Here is a 20,507-nt window from a genome sequence, read left to right on the forward strand (position 1 = left end):
AAATGGAACCAGAGCTGCACGCTGGGCAAAAGGATTCCTACTTACTATAGATTAGAATTTTCTGAAGTATTGCTTGATTTGTACAGGTCTCAATATGCCTCAAGAACAGAAATGCTTTGATGTACAGAAACGCTGGTAAAAAAATGGGGTGAAGAATAGTATTGACTTGTACTTCATACTGCCACACTGATTTCAGAGGGACTGGAAGTTAATAAGGAGTCTCATAATCTTAAAACATACGCATTTGGAAATCAGCAGCATTTCTCTGCTGAGAATAGAAGATTGATTGAGTTCTATAACCTTATCTTTATGCTTACTCTTGCATATGTGGCAATTGCAGGTGGATGTATATCGGGGTAAAAGAATTCTGACAATCTCTGAAATAAAATCATTCTTTATATACTGAACTGCTTAGAAGACCCTCCCCCCCTTGCCATTTTCTGTTGCATAGGAAATGAAAATTGTAGTTACAATAAGCTGAGCCAACCAGAGGCAGGAAGATAAATAATACATCAAATAAAGTGTTAATTTATGTAGCTAATGTGCTAATATTAAGTAAAATAATTCTAATTAAGACTCATACTCTCCGCAACACTATTTCTTGCACAGTAAAGAACATGCCTTTTTAAAGTAAAACTCAGTTTCTGGTAGGGAGTATGCATAAAGTACTTCTGTTCCTCTTCCATCTACTACATGGAAGCCTGCGTGCAGTTTTTCTGTTGGTTGGTTTTCCACAGCTTTTTGGGGGAGGCTGCAGAGCGTGGATGAAAAGGTTTTCGAACATTAGGGACATCCATGGAATCCTTCTCCCGACTGGCTTCAGCACGAGCTTATAGCTTCAGCTCAGAAACTTCCAACCTTTTAAATAACTTGTATATTGACAAAGTCCTGGGAGCCAATACAGGCTCCCAGAGAATCTCTGCTGTGCTTCAAAGACAGCATTACCTGAGTTTACACCACCCTTTTTCAGTGTTATTTAAGCTGCTTGAAAGCCTCCCATATAACTTATGCCCTCTTTGCCACAGTCTTCCTCAGGGCATGTCTAAGCTCTCATAGTGAGTTGCTAAATATGGGCTAAGTTGACTGGCCAAACATCAGCCCGTTCAGAATCTCCTCTATGCTCCACCGTAATGAGCCAAACCACCGCCAGTCCCACCTGGCCATGCCGCCCTCATCACAGTTTGACAAAGGATATGGTGAGGACCATGCCTGGGTGTCTCCCTTGGTTCCCATGCCGGGACACATGGTGCAGTAGCACTTTGTCCCTGCGCTTGCAGGCTGTGGAACAGATGAGACTCTGACCACTGCTGCATGTAGCCTTATCCTGACTGTTGTTTGGGGCAAAGCGGCTTTGTCTTTACCCATTCTCTGCTTTAACCCCATTTTCCAAGGAATGATATTTACATTATGTGATTGATAGACCTACTGCTAAAGCTGGTGACTGAGGGCAAAACTTTTGAGGCAATATTCTTAATGAAGTGTTCTGAAATCCTAAAGCACTGCTGCCAGAGCAGTATCTCAGAGAAATTTACATTTACTATATAGAATTTCTGTTAGCCAGGCTTTCACTTGCACCCTGAAGGCTTGGGAGATGGATCCTTGGGAGATGCTTTGAACTTCTGGTGTCCTAGCTACCACAACAACTGCTCCCTTCTGTTGGACACGTGCTTGCCCGCAGTGACTTACTCATTCCTTATTTTCAGACTTTATTAGTGTCTTTTGTTACAGATAGGAATAAAAGCTCAATCCAGTCTACCTTTTAGTCACTTTCTGTTTTGTGATTGTTTTTCCTGTCGCATTTATATTCCACTGCTACAATGAAAATATTGAGTAGGGAATGTGTCATTCATAAGGGAGACAGGGTTACAGTCTGCATGGACTAAGACCCTGTAAGTTTTTTCTTTTTCAAGCAATAAGAAAGACCTGGGATTCTCTCAATGCTGCCTATCTAAATATGGAACTAAGCAAAGTGGGTTTTTTGTTGTTGTTTTTCCATAGATGTTACACACCCACAGAAATATTATTGCACAAAGAAAACCCCTTGAGTCCAGCTGTTTCCCTTAAGGCTTAGAAAGGAAGAAAGACTGATTTAATATTCTTTCTATTTGCTGTTTTGGTGGCACATGGCTGATGAGCTTCTGGAGCCGGTTCAATTATTTCAGTACATAGTGGTGTGTATTATCACAGATGCTAAATTCTGAATGGACTCTGCCCCACAAGAAGGAGAAAGGGGAAGAAAGACTTTGAGGAAAAGGATGAGGGGACATAGACTCTTCGTTTTGTGTGCTGATAAGCTACAGTATCAATAGCAATACTGAACTGACATATACGCCTGCTTGGAGTAAACTGATGAACGTATTGGAGTGTGAACTGCATAATGATATAAACACAGAATGAGAAAATGCATTAAAAAGAAAATAAAAATGTGGTTTGGGGAGAATCTTATTTATAAAAAAAAAGAATTCGCTGTACAACATGTTTTTATTTCCAGCACCAAAAGATCGGACCATTCCAACACCAGACTGGCAATTCAGATCGAAAAGGATGCAGGTATGGCCTCGGAGTTTGGGTGTTTTGCTTGATTTGCAAAATGTGATGTATTTAGACTGTCGAGGCTTTGTCTGGGAAGCTGAAGAGATGCAAAGGGTTTATATGCTGTGTGAACAAACCAGAGCATTTTAAAGGTAGCAGAGCACTGGTCTAAGTTCTGTGACTTAAATACTCGATAAGTAAATTTGCTGAAGTACTTAATAAGTAAATTTGCTCTTCAGTTTTGTGTAGGTGATCAGATAGCTGCTGGGCTGCGAGTTGCTTAATCATAACATTGCTGTTTGTGTGGAGTACGCGGCAGATACCCTAGCTAGATTCGAAGATCAGCTGTGGGCAGGGAAGGGTTTTGGAAAAAAGCAGCAGGCTACCAGTGCCCCTACTGCTTCTCTTCCCTGGAGAGAAACCTTTTTGGAGAGGGGGGAAAGGGAAATTGGAAAATTTGCAGGAGGGGGTAAAAGAAAGAAGTAGGAAAGATGGTGGGCTTCTTCTTTGGGTATTGGTGCATCAAATGAGCTCAGATCCATGGCAATGCAAAGCACGTTTGTGGGCTACACTGAGTGGCTCCTGTGAGACTGGAAAGAGAGAGCATTTTTTGGCAATTCAGTGGATGCGGAGAGCACGTGGTACCTCAGCTTACATTCTTCAGCACCTGGCGGGACAGAGCCCTTTCCAGGGGAAACAGATACCTGTGCTTTGTGCCAAATCCCAGTCCCAGTCAGAGAGGTCAGGATTTCACCTATGGATTTCTTCCGCTTTAGTGTTCTGCAGCTGATACTATTTTGCCACTGAGGTGTCAGGGGCTTTTTTTGTGGAGGTATAAGTTTACATCATAATTATTGCTGTTATTTTTTTACCGCCCCTCTTTTTATCCTTATCCATTACATCAATAGCATGAAGGCATGTGCATCTTCAAGCACAAATGGGTGCAATCCAGGGTGTCCAAGAAAGCAAGAGAGGTTATCAGCAGTTTGAGGCATATATAATACTCTTTCATTATTTATCATTTCAAGGCAGGGCGTTAAGACGTGTCCCAAGGCCATTCTGTCATCTGATAGCAATAACCTTTAGCATTATTGTATATGCTAATAAGTTAATTATGTTTTAAACCCTATAACTCAAGCAAAACATTCCTTTTCTGTGTGTATTTAAAACATTCATTTTATGACTTGTTTCGATTTTCACCAAAAATATGCAAGAAGGCGAATAGCTGAGTACGTCTGTATGTGCATACAGACCTACATGTACATACCAGGGCTGGATGCATAATGGCCACGGTGATGAAAAGCAGCATAGTAACACGCCCACTCCTCTTCTTGTATTGAGGAGCAATTTGTAGGGGAAGCTATAGCCTGTCATCCTCTGGGGTTTTTTTCTCCATGTTAGATCTGCTCCTAAATATGCACATACATAAATATGCATGTGTACCTGTACTTATGTATCCACATAGACTCTTGTGTATACAAATACACCTACAAGATGTTGGTTTGTACATGTATATCTATTCATGCACCAGCATTTTAAAAGTATTGAAGGTGAGACAGTGATGCGTTACAAAAAAGAAAAGCAGTTCTCATGCAAGCATATATTATGTAAAAGAGTACAAGCACAAGACAACACCACGTTGGATTATGTGGCACTGTGTTGGCATTTGTGAAAGGTTCATGCCCTTTCACGGATCACCATCATAAAGTGCTACTTTTCATCCAGTTAAAAGCCACAGACCTTTATGAGATGACACTTTTAGACTGTGATGGGGTGTTTTTCACCTGGATAATTGGTCCAAGCAATGTGTAATTGGAGAGCTACTCTTTTTAAAGAAGTGGCAGCAATTCTAGTGGTGAATGAACCTTGTTTCATTCTTTCTCAGTATACTAAGGGAACTCTTTTACCAACAGATACTTCATGGACAAAGCCTTGAAAAATTCCTGGAGGGCTAAAAGAAAAAAAATCCCAACAAAATTAGTGGAAGCTGTGTGACTGAATTCTTTAAAAATTTTAGAAATAATACTCAGATTTAGGCTTATGTACTGAAATAATCATGATTTCTGCTTTCTTGAAATTAAGAACAATATGTAGACATTAACTTAGCATTGCAGAGACTGTCAGTGGAGCCAAAAAAGTCTTGCTGTTGTAAAACACAGAGGTGCTTTGGTTTAGTCTGAAGTATGCATTATCACTAATTTGATGTTCTATTTACAGTATTGTTCATATTAAAGACAAGTTTCAGGCCTGATTCTCTGAAGGGCTAAAAACCACCTAGGAAATGTAGGTTGTATAAAGTATCAGGAAGATGTTGTCCAGGTAGAGGAAGAAGCTTTATGCAGGAATAAAAAAGAACATGCTATTTTATGCAGAATGGCTTAGAGTATTATAAATTTTATTTTTTATAAATGTGTGCTGCTCTGGTTGTAGGAAATGATGACAATAATCTCAACTCCATTTTTTATGAGCATTTGACAAGATCTCTGCAGGAGTCTCTTTGTGGAGATTTGATTCTGGGCCGCTGGGGAAACTACAACACAGGAGACTGTTTTATTCTGGCATCGGATTATTTAAATGCCTTTGTGCACTTGATTGAAATTGGAAATGGCCTTGTCACCTTTCAGCTCAGAGGGCTGGAATTTCGAGGTAAGGATCCCTGATGATATAAATAGCAACAAAACCAGCAATGAACCCTGTCTGCCTTTTTAATCTATCAATCACAACTCTATAGTAGGACATAGAGTCTAAGGACCTATCTCTTTTTACAGATAGTTGTTTGTCTATTGAAAAGCTCTGTACTTCTTTGTATCCTTATTTGAATGACAATGTTTTGAAACCTAGTTGTTAAGAAATTTGGAGTCATGTTCTGCAGTATCATAAGACTTTCATAAAGAAGGCATGTTGAGTTATTTGCTTGGTTCACAGATCTTTTTAGGTTTTAGGCTTTCAGATTATTTCTTTCCCTCCATAACCATGAAAACCGAAGTTGTTCTTAAAGTTGTTCAACCCCCCAAAACCTCTCTTTGAAAAAAACCCCAAATATCATAAGACTTCTCCCATGGAAAATATCCTGTGTCAGATCATGCAAGATGCCAGTGCTGAGATGGTCTTCATCACAGTAGAACAGGAGAGAAGCAGCAATTTGATATGGGGTTCATATTTCTTTTATTTAGGAAGTGCTGATCTCAGTTGAAGAAGGGACCTCACTTTCTTCCTGTTCAGTATATTCCTCTGTCAGCACGCTCCTCTTTGAGGAATGGCAATTGCATCCCCTTGCTTGCTGGAGAGGCTTTTGTGAGCTGGTTGCTCGTAGTGTCACACTCCTGCCCTTTGTCTGCTGTTGTCCCTAAAGTAGGATGAAAAATGGAAGTAAAACCACAGAAGTTTTAAACAGCTTTTAAATTTTGCTAATGCGACACATGTTGGCTGCCTGGGTTTGTTGATTGGGTTTGTAACCTTTCAAAGATACCACTTTGCAATTGCAGGTGATGGAAGTTTTGAAATCCCAGAATAAACAGCTTCCCAGGCTCAAGGGCTGAGCATCTAATGGGCAACGTGTAGAAGAGTTGTATAATCAAGGCGACTTTTCAACAGGGTTGAATATGAGAAAACGAAAGACAGACTGGCTCTTTGAATGCACTTAGGTGTGGGAGGATTAGACTAGGAAATAACATGTGGGCTCGAGTCTTGACAGTATTCCTGTAGGATGTTGAGCAGGTTGTGGTAAGTGCTTGATGTTCACTTTCCTTCCTCTATGGTGGGGACGAAGATAACACTCCTCTATTTTAAGAAAAGTTATGTAGAAAACAGTAAATACCTGAAACAGCTCAGTATTATAGTACCTGAAGAGGTACCTATTCAGTACAAAGGCAAATTGTAAGAAAAAGCAACTGGAAAGGAAGAGAGAGAATTTGTTTATCAGCCTTATAATCTCTTGTTGTTCATGATCGCGATGACGTATGTGTGGCTCTGTGGCTTTCTTCGACTTCAAAGACATCTGTGCAAGTATTTTCCTCTCCTTGTGTGCCCCAAAGGTAAGCAGTGCTGCTGCTGTGTCAGAGATCGGTACTGAGGTTAAGTACCCTCTAGAGTCCACAGGTAGAAGGCTTTTTTGGGGTAGATTTAGAATTTGCTGTTACTTCTTTCAAATTTGTGTTGTTCTGCAAGAACAGTTAAATACTGTGGCAGTTCAGATCTCTTGGTTACAGTGCCACTGGTTTCACAGGCTGGTAAATCTCCGAGATAATTGCCTTGTTGTTGTTGTTGTTGAGGACAGTTTTAGTCAGCCTGTCATTTTTGGTTCCTCTTAGGTTGCTCACAGTTATTATTCTTTAAGGAAACTCTGTGGAGTCAAAAAATAGTTCATTCATTTTTGCAGATCTGAAAAGAAAAGTGACTTCCAGAAGGGATTTATGTATGTTAAAGAGGAGACATGTCTTGGATAGTGTTGACATTTTGTTCACATTTGTTGGGATTTTGAGTAAGCAGGATAATACATTTCCATTAACTTGCATTCTGATTTCAGAAAATTATCTTTGCTGATCATCCTTTTGTGGTAAAATAGTTTACTGTAGGATTTGAAACAAATGGAAGAAAGAAATCTCGCTTTGATGCTTAAATTACACAAGTTTTATGAGTGGTGTTTTTTCCCTTTATGCAGTTGCCACCTACTGCTGGATCCCTCTCCATCATCACCGACCCAAGGGAAAAAGTAAATCTTGGAAACAGAGATGAAAAATTGTGAGAGGATCCTCAAGCCATGTGCTAGCTGGATAAAAAGACCAGGGGCATAGCAGACAGGCTTAATGAACTGGAAGTTGTTTGGTGAACAAGTGGATAGTTTCATTGCAAAGTGGTTTGGGGAGACTTTGTTTGACTTTGAGCCAGGATGGTTCGTTACCAGGCGAGTGCCATTTTGCATTTGGATCTCAGAGCAAAGCTCAAAAAGTGCAGTGTGCCACCTGTCATGGCATCTCTGTATTCCCTAAAACCACAGCTTAAGTAAGTAAATGGGTCTGAAAATTGACCTTTCCATGCAGATTACCTAACGCTGTTCAGCGTTAGTACTGTAGCTGGTTTGCTTTGTGAATAGATCCAACCTGTCTGCTGGCTGCAACACGTCTTTAAATTCAGATGGGGCTGAGCCCTGCAGCCTCTTGTGTGCTTCATGGGTTGCCATTTAGAGCCAGGTGAGTTCTCATCACGAATATCCCCTTTCCCAGTCTCTCTTGCGATCCTTAGGAGGAGGCTGGCAGCCTGCTAAGCAGAAGCCTTGCCTGAGCATTCAGAAGACCTGGACCAAGAGAGGAGCAGCAAACTGTGAACCAGGAAAGCACAGACAAGTTAGTGGAGGAGGAGGACACGAGTTGGAAAATGGGAATGGGAATCTCAGCTAGATTATCTCCAGTACAAATTCAGTCCTCTATTCCTCCTCACCCTCAGAGTATCACTGGGGGAAGAGACTTGTCAATACTAGGAGAGGAAAAGGATGGAAATGGGAGGGAAATGGACTCCCCCTGTTCTCCTCTCTGAACCCACCAGATGATGCTGTTCCAAGAATAAGAGAAAATGTGTAGTTAGTTTGTGTCCTCACAGACATGGTATGTAAGGAAGGTTTCTCCAGCTTTCAGAATGTTTTCTCCAGCTAGAGGAGATGTTATGGGAAGAGAAGGTAGGAGTGTGTCAGTGTTGTTGTTATGTTGTTTGGCCTGGAACAGAGAAGCCATGTAGGATTGAATAAAGGAACGTACCTGAGGAAAGAGCAGCTCAAACACATAGCATTTGATGTGCTGCATGAGACTTGAACCCCACTGGACCATGCAGAACGGGTGCCAGAGAAACCGCATGAATTACAAGCCTGCTTAAGGATGGAGTAGGAGGAACAGAAGAGCACAGAGGGGAGCCAGGCACAAGCCAGATAAGATAAGATGCATCTGCCTGACACAGACTATAACAAAAACTTCATGGACTCCAGCGTGTGGGCAGATAGCCTGCTGTGTGCCCCAGTGCTGAGGTGGTGTGCTGACACCAGAGGTTTTGTCCTTGTGTCTGCAAGGAGCCTTGCTCTGGAGGGGCCCTAGGGGTTACCCAAGGGTGCCCAGATGCTGGGGCACAGAGTCTGAGAAAAAGGAGCCAGAAGGGCTGACCTGAAGGCAGAAGCTGCATAAGGGGACAAAGGGCCCTCCCAAGAAAGCTCTGTGAATGCAGAGACTGAGCTGAAACTCTTCCTTGGAGGGTTTTCTTTGCTCCTTCCTTTGAGTGGGGTGGCTGCCTGGAGGGGCAGGAGGTCAGACTAGGCTGCCCCTGAGCAGCACCAAGAGCCAAGGCTCCTTCTTCCCCATTTCAAATCTTGCAGCTGGCGGGTGTGGGGTGCAACTGAATAGAGAAGGATTTTTTTCTGTGTAAGTGGAAGAGTGTAGGCAGCTGGCCTGGAAGAACCTGGGTGGTTTATGAAGTCAAGAGGCAGTTGTTAAGCACCAGGCTCATTTCCTCTGCTTTGGGCATCTTAACGTTCCTATTTTTAGTTGTCTGGTCATGCACTTGTTTTTCACATAGGACTCCGATTCCTTTCATTGTACAGAATGGTTTCCCACAAGGAGGAAAAAAAGGGCTAGAGAAGGAACTTGAAATCTGTAATTTCTGAGCTTTGGCTGCTTGACTTCAATTTCAAACATGTAATTTTAATTGAGGGCCTTAAAAATCTGCTGTTTCTTAAATAAGAAGTCTATGTTTGCTTTGGAAATAAGTGAATTGCAACAGTATTCTCTGTCTGTGACTGTTTTCTGTTTATGAGTAAACCAAAAGCAATATTTGCATTGTAGAGCTGTGGATTTTCCTGTGGGTGTTTCTCATTGTGGAAGCTGAAAAGCTGTGCTGGCAATACTGCCACAGGAGTTGCCTGAAGAAGGGGGTCGTAGAGTCTTCTGAATTTTAGTGTACTAGGGGCAGGAGGTACTGCCTCCCCAGTTTGCAGTCCAGCCTAATTGAGAGTTGGCATCACAAATGACTGATCCAGCTGCCCATCTAACTGTATGTAACAGAAGCATTTGGCTCAGCTTTTAAATAAAAAACACCCCAACAACCAAACCCCTGCAGAAGATACAGACTGAGCAGACTGAACGAAGAGAGTCAGCAAAGCTGGGATTCCTCTCATCCATCTTTAGTCCTGTTCAAATTAAGCACCCTGTATGAATTAGTTTTTCACTCTCCCTTTCTACAGACAGAGAGGAGATGCGCCTCCATCGGGCCATTCATCCCGTGTGTAAAGCAGGGGGGAGCCTCAATACCTTCAGGCCTTGAGAGGAGACACCCAACACCTCCTTTACCAAAAACAAAGAGATGATAGCAATGAGCTCAGGCTGGGTGAGAACTTTGTAGCTGCACCTTGGTGTGGTGTGGAAGAATCAAGCCCTTTGGTAACTTAACTCCCCTGCCTGTGTTAGACCGCAGTGGTATGCAAAAAGCAGCCTGCCAGAAGAAATACATAATGTATCATGTAATTTGAAAGGAAGAGACAGGGGAAAACCCACAATCAGGGAACAAGCAGAAAGAATGTCAAAATATCTAAATCCTGCCTGTTCCCTGTAGAAGGAGAGAGACTTGAAATACTTTCCTCTTTAGTCTGTGCCACTACAAAATGTCTTTTAGAGAATATCCAGTTAAGCATTACGTGTGCAGAAATTACTTATGGATGGTGACTCTGAAATCTTGAGGAGCTGTTTTCTAACTCATGCCTGGCATTCTTCAATCATGTAGTTAACTTCGAAATCTCTGCTGTGATTTTTTTTTTTTTTTTGTTACTGTATGTTGCACGTGCAATATTCATGCTTCACTTGGAACTTCATTAGATGAATCAAGAAAAGAAGCACAGAGCAGACGCAGATGTAATTGTACATAGTGGAAGGCAGCTGTGACAGCAGGATGGGATCGCCCGTGGGGCTTTCGCTGTGCTAGCTAGCTTGCTTTCCATGCAAAATGGTGTATGAATGCAGCCAGTTTAGGTTATAAGCTTTAGGCACAGTAATGATGTCTAAGAAACAAGGACAGTTACTCATTTCTGCAGTGTATGTGTATACTGTATAGTTTTATTACAGTAGCAAGTACATTATCAGTGTAAGGAATATTTACTGGTGTTTGATTTTTATGTCTGAAGGCTCTGTAACACTAGCAAGAACAATTTTTTATTTAAAGAGTGGTTGCAACTTTCCCATTTTGCTGTTACAAATCACTTCTTTTTGGGAAATAAAAGTGCCTTCATGTCTTTCCTGAGACCACACTTGTTCAGTGTATGCACCAGACTATCAAAAGGTATTGATAAATTACAGGGAATTCAGAGAAAAGCACCCATTTTTAACACATCTCTTTGGAGAGAAGGTTAAAACCCAAAAGTGCACCATTTGTGGGAAAGGACAAAGGCTGAGAGATACAATACTCGGAAATATTAGAGGCATGAAGAGAAAGGATGCAAAGGGGTTTCTTTAAGCTTGGTGATTTAATTGGGGAGAATGGCATGAAACAGGGAAGGGGACACTTTATATAGAATGCAGGAAATCTGTGATGTAGAAGCCTTTCTAGGTGTACAGTGATGCTCCAACAGTGGAAGCCATCTGTGAATTTCAAATAGGCTTAGAATATTTCTGTGACAAGGACTAGAATAAATATTTGATGTCTTTTTTCCTTTCCTCCCTTCCACAATTTTATATGTATATATGGGTGCACTGGAGAAGACTTCTGGAAGGACGGAAAATGTTGTTAGGTGCACTGCAACGTTTTTATTGAGAAAATGTCTTTTCCAGAAACAAAATGTTGCATCTTGCATTGCACTCCAAAAGAGGTGACATGAGAGGTTTTTGTGTTATTTGGTAGCTGCAAGTTTAACAACCAACATCCTTAGAGAATGCTTTCTTCCACCTGGGCTTCCATAATGTGTCTCCGCGGACCAAGAAAAGGAAAGGTTTCTGAGGAGAGGGGATGCTTGTTATTAGAGGAGCTGATCTGGTTTGAAAACCAGACTGTTTTTCAGGCATACAAGCACCTGAAGCAGCTGAAAACCAAACCACAGTTTTATAGCTAATAGCTTTGATGTTTGAGAAATTTATGTTTGTTTTTAAGTCCTGAGATTTTTCTTTGGAACAACCTAAGACTAGCAGAGCCTATAAATTACTGTTCTTAATCCCAACTCCACAAGGAAAAGACTAGGAAGGAGCCAAAACAGTTGCTGGTTTCCAGAATATGTCCAGTTCTGGGGTTCATGAGTTTCCATGTGGGAGATCAGTTCGTTCCTTTTTGAAGTATTTGGTTTTCTGTGTTTCTAGAACTATATCTGATGCTTGGCCGCCCAGGGAAGTGGTCGAGTCCCCACCCCATGAGGTATTTAGAAGACAGGCAGATGAGGTGCTTAGGGCCATGGTTTAGTGGTGGGATGTCAGGGTTAGGTTAACAGTTGGACTTGATGATCTTAAAGGTCTTTTCCAACCTAAACAATTCTGATTCTATGCTTGTTTCAGGAGAGGATGGCCTTTCAATGGCTGTAATTATGCTCTTTATGCTGCTTCTGGGTGATAACTTGCTGCTTATTAAGCAGCTATCCTGAACAGAAAAGACATGTGTCGGCTGAGAAGGAGCCTTATCCATAAGAATTTGGGAATACTCAGATTTGCAGCAGAGCTTGGTGGAGCAGAGTCAGATATTTCCACTGTAATGCATTTATTTATGAAATATTAATGTGTTACCGGTGAGCAACCAGGCATTTTTGTGGAGTGGTCAGTGAAGAGACCTCTGCATGGCCTACAAAAGGAGTTACCCTGGGCTTCAGTCCATCTTCATGGCTCCCACCTCCATATCCAGCTCCGTCCCTCAGACTTAACACCTAGTTAAATCCCCTAGTCCAAAACCCGCTTGTTGGGGTCACGGAGCTTAAAGCTTGATGTGCCTAGTGCAGGAGAGCAATTTATGGTGAACTTAATGTCTGGGGGGTGGGGTTAGTGCCTGAGCCCTGTGAGGCCCTTCTATGTACGTTTGTACCCTAGTTGCTTGTTACGTGTCAGCAATCCTTAGTGCTCAAGCTATTGCTGCCTTCAGCCAGAGTAATTAGCCCCCCTTCTGGATGTGGTGTTAAACTGAAGTGGTTTGTGGACAGTAAAACTGCTTCTAGAAGTATGTGGTTGTTACAGGATTTTCTTTCTGGCCCTTCAGAACAGAAAAATGCTTTTCTTTTCAGTCACTGAGTTTTCAAAATTAAATTGAAAAACACACTTTGATTTCAGCCTTAAATTCTAGAATGGTGGGCGGTCATTAATTTAGGTATATTTTATGTATCCTCTTGAAGTAAGATTACAGACTTCAGTTTCAATTTTCTTACTTCCATTTAGGTCAGATCACTCTGGCAGAGCACAAGTCAGTCCTCAAATCCTGATGCGTCAGGAAAATAGAAAGAGCTCCAAGTTCTCACCCTGGTTTTCTCCTGAGCTCACATAGATTGACCTTGCTTTGTTCAGCTGGCATGCGTTTTTGCATAGATGGATTTTTGGCCACCATCCAGTGTTAGATATCTTACAAATCTCGTCTGTGCTAGCAAGGGTCACAGTGAACCACTAAGCTCAAGTGAAGAGGAAGAGCTTATTTTCTTTCTACTGCAGGAAGAAATGTAAAAATAAAAAGTTTTCCCTCAGATTTTAAAATTACTAATTACCAGTGAAAACATTTTCCTGTATTTTAATATTTAATGGTACTACACTTAATTATATTGCAGAACCGAAGTGCACGCTCTGTTCCCTACTCTTTGGTTTTATGAATAATTCTCTGAGTTGCTTGAACTTGATAACTTTTTGAGAAGCAATATAAAAATTGTTATTTTAATCATCAGTGTTAGCATATACACAAAAGTTTAGGGTCGCCCTTCTGTAAAAGAAGCATACAAGCACTTAAATTCATTTACTGTGACTTGTCCCTTTTGGCTCAATGCATAAAGCTGAGTACACGGTCTTAGTCTTTGCAGTACCAGTGTGTAGAGTAATGAACCAAAAAGGATTGATGTAGGTACTGGTAAAATTAAATTTCTCAGTAACATGCAAATCTGTGACATTGAAATGCAGCCAGTGCGTTATGGATTAAAGGAAGGCTCAGTTAAAGATGAGAGAAAATTACTGGCAGTTTTTTCTAGAATTCACTGCAAGAATTGAGGGGGAACCAACATTTTTTGAGCATCAACCTTGCCTTTTGTCTGTGCAGACTTGAGTCCTTTTACTAGATGTCATTTGGAAATTCTAATCATCAGCATGACGATAGGAATAGGGATTTGGTGTTTTGTCAGAGCACTGGCCATGGCTCAGATTATACCTTTAAACTTAACAAGGCTACCCCAGAGGCTCTGAAGGCAGTCAAGACACCAAATGCCCAAGGTGATAGTACCCGAGTCCCTCAAACAGCCTTTGTTAGGCAAGTGCATGTTTGCCAGATGTTGACAGAGCACAGCCCTGATTTCATTCTTTGGAATAAATCTGCAAAATGACCATGTGAGCTCCTTCGGTTGGTTCCCAGAGCTTTTGTAATGATGTGATACCAGTTAGAATGTCACCCACTCCCTAAGTTCAACGTTGATTGTGTCCACTGTAGTATAATTTTAACTTCAGTTGATTAAAATTACCTAGCAAAAATGACTTGGAGACATTTTTACCTGTCAGATTAGCTGAGAGTGCAAATAACTGTTCTGGCATCATCTTCTGTTTGTTACGCATACAATGACAGCTTCCCTCAAATATTGAAGGGCTCTTAAATTCACCTATTATTTGCCTTGCCAGCCTCTTCAGTCCCTGTATTTTACAAAATATGTGGCTTAAGAAAACTAGTAATTACAGAGCCTCCAGTAATAATAGTTTAATAGTATTTATTGATAGAGATAATACAGAAAGCACATAGAAACAGCCAGCATTCCATGGGAATGAAATGTGATATTTCTGTACCAAAATAATAAAAAAAAAAAAAATTAAGAATAGAATTATGCAGACTGAGCAAAGCCATCTTTAATTCCTTTAGTTGTAAGGGGAGCAGTGGCAGTTGTTTGTTAGGCTTGCGTTTTTCATTGCTTATAAACATTTGGCAATACTTAATTTGGCACCTGGGATGAAGACGTATCTTCCTTTAAATTCAGTTTAATACTGACCGACCTTTAAACTTTCAAAAACAAACATAACAGCAATAGGAACAGCACCAGCATGGAGTAGTTATTTTACTCTTTTCAAGCTCTGTACAAAGGTTCAGAAAAGCATCCACTGACCTAGAGCAGTTGCTGCTTTTTTGCTGTTGAGCAGTAAGTGTTAATTCCTGTAGAAATCTGTGAAATATGAAGCAGAAGCAGTCCAGTTCATGTCCAGTCCAACTGGAAATGTCAGCTTGATAGGTCATGTTTTGCATCTTGTGGCAGTCTTGAAAGGAAAGATGTTTATATTTGGGTTACTCGAAGACATCTAATAATTTGTCATATTGTATATCCCTAAAGTCTAAGGAGGAAAACGTATCCGTGTGTGAACAACACTGGGTACCCAGCGTAAGTTTTCACTTACAGAAAACTGAATGGAGAACACTGGGATATACTGGATCTTTTTTCCCCTATCTTCTAGGGCTACAATCCCATTTTTTTTTCACACGTTTCCTTCCGATCTTTCTATTAATCTTTTTTTCTTGTATGTTTCTGCTTGCTGGATACACTTAGAAGGTGTACAGGCAAAAAGAAAAGAGAAGGTGCTAACCAATGCTTTAACATATCCTGGTATATTTTGAAAGACTTTTCTTGGTGTGGAGAGAGGAATATTCTGAGTGCTACTTCCATCAGTACAAACTAAAGGTCCTCAGGCTGTTGCCCAGACACTTGTGATGGGACCGGGATAGTCAGCTGAGGGTGCAGCAACTGTCAGGACGCTCCACAGGAAGGCCTTTGGGATGCCGTCCTGGCTCTCTTTCGGGGTGCTGGCAAACTGCGGGGGATTGGAGCTGACAGTGTATCCTTTCCCAGTCCGCCATGCAGGTGATGAACGTAGCCAACTTCTGCCATTGAGAGTGACACAACAGAGCAGGTCTGTTGGTCCTGGCAGGGGGATTTGTAGCTGTTGAACTGCAGTGCAGTGTCTAGCACCTTCCTCTCCTATCGATTCCATTTGGAAGGTGACGGAGCCAGCTCTCTCCTGGGGTGATACTGAACCATTGGCGGAAGGCCCATGCAAGACATATGTGTAACTTGCAGCAGAGGAGATGGCCTTGAAAGATAGTTTGTGTACAAATTCAGTGGAGAGTAAGTTCAGCAACAGCCCACAGAGTAAATTTTTTAAAAGATCCGTGAATCAACACATAGTAGAACATAGTAACTCAGATATTTTGAGAACAGTGGGGAGAGCATATGCATGTCCACGTTGGTTTTGATGTGTAGTGCCCTACATGGTGTAGAAACCACATTTTCATAGATTCCAAATCCCGCAGGGCTCAGCTTGACTTTCTAGTCTGCACAGCACAGGCCAGAAACGCAGAGTCTGCAGAGCAGATACTGCTTCTGCATCTGCCTCATGACTTCTTTTTGAGTGAACATCTTGGTTTTTGCAGGAAGATTTACTCTATTTTGATCTAAAGCCTGTGTAATAGGCTAATTAGAAAGCTGTTCTGTTCTCATGATATACTGCCTCTAGTGCTATTCATTAGAGAGATGTTTGATCCGGAGTAGCTTTTAACTCCAGTGGGAGAGAGAAGAACCCATTAGATGTTATTTTTGGAAGCTGCTTTCCAAGATAGTTTCCTAAAACCCAGATTTCCTAAGTGCTCTGACACACTGTGAAATCTTTGTTTGTGTCCTGTATGTTATTGGAAGAAGTAGACTGAGACTTGGGTCAATTTGCTTAATGTGCCTGATGGAGCAAGACTCTTTAGTGTTGCTTCCTGGCGAGTTTTTATTAAGGCAGAAGCTGTGGTCTGCAGTTTGGCTCAGCTCAGAACCAAATGCCTAGAATGTTAGATTGAGCCCTTTTGGCTTTTATAGGTGATCGTGAATGAATAATGTAGAGCCCTTTATTTGCTACTGCGCATGGATCAGTTGGCATGCCTAATTTGTTGCCGTAGCTCTTTCTATTAGATTTTTGCTAAGTGCGTAGATAGCCTTCAATCATCTTTTTTCAGCTTGGAAGAAGTCCTTTATTTCCTCCTCCCCCAATAACTGGCAGCACGCTCTCTTTCTCTCACTGCCAAGGGACATACTGCCAGCAGAGAGAAGTGGAAGCTATAACAGAAGGAGATGAAGACAACGAAGGCTGCTGCTGTTGTAAGCCCGGGCACTTGCCTCATTTGTTATCATGTAATGCAGCCTTTAACCTCCGGTGGCTGACGTGGGAAATAACACGAACCCAGTACATCCTGGAAGGATATAGCATCATCGATAACAACGCTGCCACAATGCTGCAAGTGTTTGATCTGCGGAGAATACTTATCAGATACTACATAAAGGTAAACTCTTTGGTAAAGTGGACTACATTCCTAGGCAGGTTTGTCAAAAAGAACGAATGCTGGCTGTGTATTAGAAATAGCGTTTGAAGTTTTTGGCGTTATATTTATTCATTTGCACTACTGGTAGTCAGACTGACTTGATGTTAGATAGGGGTAATTCATTCCTGTCTGCCTTTGCTACATTTGATTCTGACCACTTATACTTAGTAAAGATGATTGCTGGCATGCTTAAGCAGAAATCAAGGTGAGTTAACATCCTCTAGTGATAAAGTCAGAGGAGGCATTCTTACGAAGCAAAACTTCACTGGCGGTTTGTTGTTTCTTCTTGACATGGCCTTTCCACTGTTTTTCCTGGCAAAAAGAAAAAAAAAAAAGGATCAACTAGCATAAAGTTCTTGGGAAATCTCTGAAGAGCTGTTTCTCAAATATACTTTTTTAGTAGTGCAAACCCCCTTCTTACCTGCTGTTTTACATATATACTACAACACATTTGAAGTTGGTTTATTCCATTGATTAAACAGCAATTCATTTACATTACTTCTACATTTGCATTGTGAAGATCACAATGACCACACAGATAATTAATTTGTCAAAAGAATTGAGCCTTCTAGTCTACCAAGACATCTTCATGCTCTGCCAAAGCCTTTCCAGTCCAGCGAATGAAGAAATCGCTGAGCTTTATTTACTTCTGCTGAAGCAACAAGAATCAAATGCTGCCTTCTGTGCCATTGGTACTGCCACAAGGCCGCTCGTTAGAGCTCCCAACCGTCCCTGACATCTCCTTCCTGCTTGCATCTCTGCAAGTGTAAAAATCCTGTCAACCGTAGAGAAAGACCTGTTGTAAATAAATTAATCACCTTTTTTTTGCATGTGAGCCAATGCGGTAAAAACAAGATCATTGCCTCACAAAGCTGCTTTGATCATGCAGTCGATTACTTTATAAAATGCAGTCTGGGATTTCATACATAATTTTACAGGCAGCTGGGCCTGGTAACCAACCTGCTTTGTTTAATTAACTAATTAGAAACAAAGCTGCGTGTGAGCATGATTTTTTTTTCATTTTAGAAGTGGGTTTTGTGGCTATAAATGAAACCGTTTTTAAGCAGTGTCTCAACTAAAAAAAAAAACACCAACCTTCTTTAAACTGAAATGAGTATGGTTGCTGCAATTGCTTTTAAAAGGTAACCTGAATAACCTGACCATAAACTGCTGCAAGCTGATATATGACTCAGCTTTTGATGGTGAATGAGACTGAAAAAAGATCCCAGTCTAAGCTGCAATCAAATCAGCAGCTTATTAAAGCAGTGAAGAATTGTGCTTTGTAAACCAGAACTTTTTTAGTGCCTTTGAGTCAACTAGTAGGTAGAGGACTTGTGGAAAGCGTGAGGTTTGTCATATGAGAAGTAAAACTTGACTGAAAGGTAGTTTAGGGCTTCTGGTTCTGGACATACCTGAGCAGCAGCTGACAGCTTAGACAAACTTTTGTCCCATCTGATACAGGTGTGGTTTAACTGATCCTGTTTTGAGTAAAAGGGAGGTGGGTTAAATGATCTCTACGCGACTGAGGTGTGCTGTGGCTCCATCCCCACTGTATGCAGAATTTATGTCCGCCACCTATGCCTTTGAAGGTGTGAAAATCAAATCTGTTTTGGTTGGATTCAGTTGAGCCAGTACTGTAACACTGCATTACAGGTCTTCATTCATAGAAGGGTGTCAGTCCTTTAATCTACTTCCTTTCTTAGGGAAGGATGAACGGAGGGTATTAATAGCTTGTTGGCAGCTTTGATATTAGCCTGGGCTGGGGCTCCCTTCACCAGGGGAGAGTGAGCTCAGGAGATCCCTTCTTTGGAATGGCACTTCCCAAAAGAAAGCTATATGGAGATTTTCTTCTCCTATTCTTCAAGTTATTGGTTTCTTCCATAAACAGGAGCTTTGATAAGATTTGGTAAAATCCTTAGTACAGCCTGGGAAGGTGAGAAGATTATATTATATATCAGATCAGCTACCTCCAGATAAACAAGATCAGAAACAGAGGTGAGATTTCATTCCTTCCCCAGCTCTTTCTTATGGGGGAGTCCTGAGCTGCAAAGACCCTGCGCAATTTCACTGTGACCATTTTAAATCCCTGCCACTTTCCTTTTAATGGCATAGGAAAGTCACTGTAAGAACTCCTCGAGTTATTGCAGTATTCAGGTCACATAAATCACAAACTTGGAAAACACTTAGACTGGAGTTTCAGCAACAACTGCGCTGCCATTGCTCTGAGCATTTGGAGTGCTTCTAGTTTATTCTTTGTAGCTTACAATATTGTAAATATTTACCATATTATTTCTGAATTGCCATATAGCTGAGGATGTACTTGTGCACTAAACATACCTAGGAAGAGCTACTAAGAGCAGAATTTAATTAGGTGGCAGAAGTTTTTGCTGTTTCTATGTCTGATTGCGAATCTGATTTTTTTTCCCCAGCTGAATCTGCTTCTTTGTAAACACAGGTGAGAATAATAAAAAAAGCAAACTGTGTTTTGAAGATCAGCAAGGAAAACGTATGCTTTGTTTCAGTTCTCCTGTCCTTCAAGAATAATTACCATATTGGTCTTTTAAACCATGAGTTGCACTAAGCATCTTCTTCCTAATGTATTTATTTCATTTGCAGTTTCATTGACAGCCTAGAAAGGCCCGTATTTCTTCCTATAAAAGGATTTCTATTCTCCACAAATAAAGTGGGTCAGCTCCTGTAGCCCTTCTGCATATACTTTGAAATAATTTCCTGCCCAACTACTGTGATATTTTTCCCTTGTGCCTCCTCTGTCTCCTTTCAATATATTCTTATTTAAACATATCTTAGTATTCAAGAAGTCCGCATTTGCTGAGTGCTATGTTTTCAGCCCTACTGTTTCTGCGTGAATCTTTTTTTAAAGAGTGTATTGTTCTCCACATGCCAAGAAATTAAGGGTCCATCCTTAGTGTGTATCTGTCCAACTTGTCTTTTTCCTCTGGAGCTTAATTTTCCTCTTGCTTGTGTATTTTTGTACAATTTGAAAGATAAACTGTGAAGGGCATCTGGGATTTTTAAAAGGACTGGTGATGCTTCTCTCCTTTTTAATCCATCATATTTTCATTTTGTACATATATTTGCTTAATAATATTTCCATTGCATGGGTAAAGTGGTACTACATCATCTTTAGTCTTGTTCACTTGCCCCTCTTTTGCTTTGGAATTCAATTCTAAATTAATATCTTTTATTAAATCAAAAATTATAAAACATCATAATGGCACTTTTCAGCTGATGCCACTTTCCTTTGCAGCACTGGAACTTCTCCTTAAGTTTCATATTCTTTTGAAAATATGCTTTAAATTTAGTTTGGATAGATTATTTTATTTTATTTACTATTATTTTAATGGCTCCAGGCACAACGGTTAGAAGAACTTAAATTTCAAAACCCAGGCACACATATGAGATAGGAGTCTTGCTGCTTTCTAGTATTTCTGCAT

General features: G+C 40.9%; 1 protein-coding gene across 1 annotated transcript in view; it reads left to right on the forward strand.

The window, feature by feature from the left end:
* Positions 1 to 20,507, forward strand: part of PCNX2 (pecanex 2) — a 154,805-nt gene that overhangs the window by 113,085 nt on the left and 21,213 nt on the right. The window contains exons 24-26 of the mRNA XM_009644174.2: positions 2,492 to 2,550; positions 4,963 to 5,178; positions 16,760 to 17,013. Coding sequence (XP_009642469.1) covers positions 2,492 to 2,550; positions 4,963 to 5,178; positions 16,760 to 17,013 — 529 coding nt within the window. The remainder of the gene's footprint in view (positions 1 to 2,491; positions 2,551 to 4,962; positions 5,179 to 16,759; positions 17,014 to 20,507) is intronic.

Source organism: Egretta garzetta, unplaced genomic scaffold, assembly GCF_000687185.1.
Source record: "Egretta garzetta isolate BGI_Z169 unplaced genomic scaffold, ASM68718v1 scaffold118, whole genome shotgun sequence".
Lineage (NCBI taxonomy): Eukaryota > Metazoa > Chordata > Aves > Pelecaniformes > Ardeidae > Egretta > Egretta garzetta.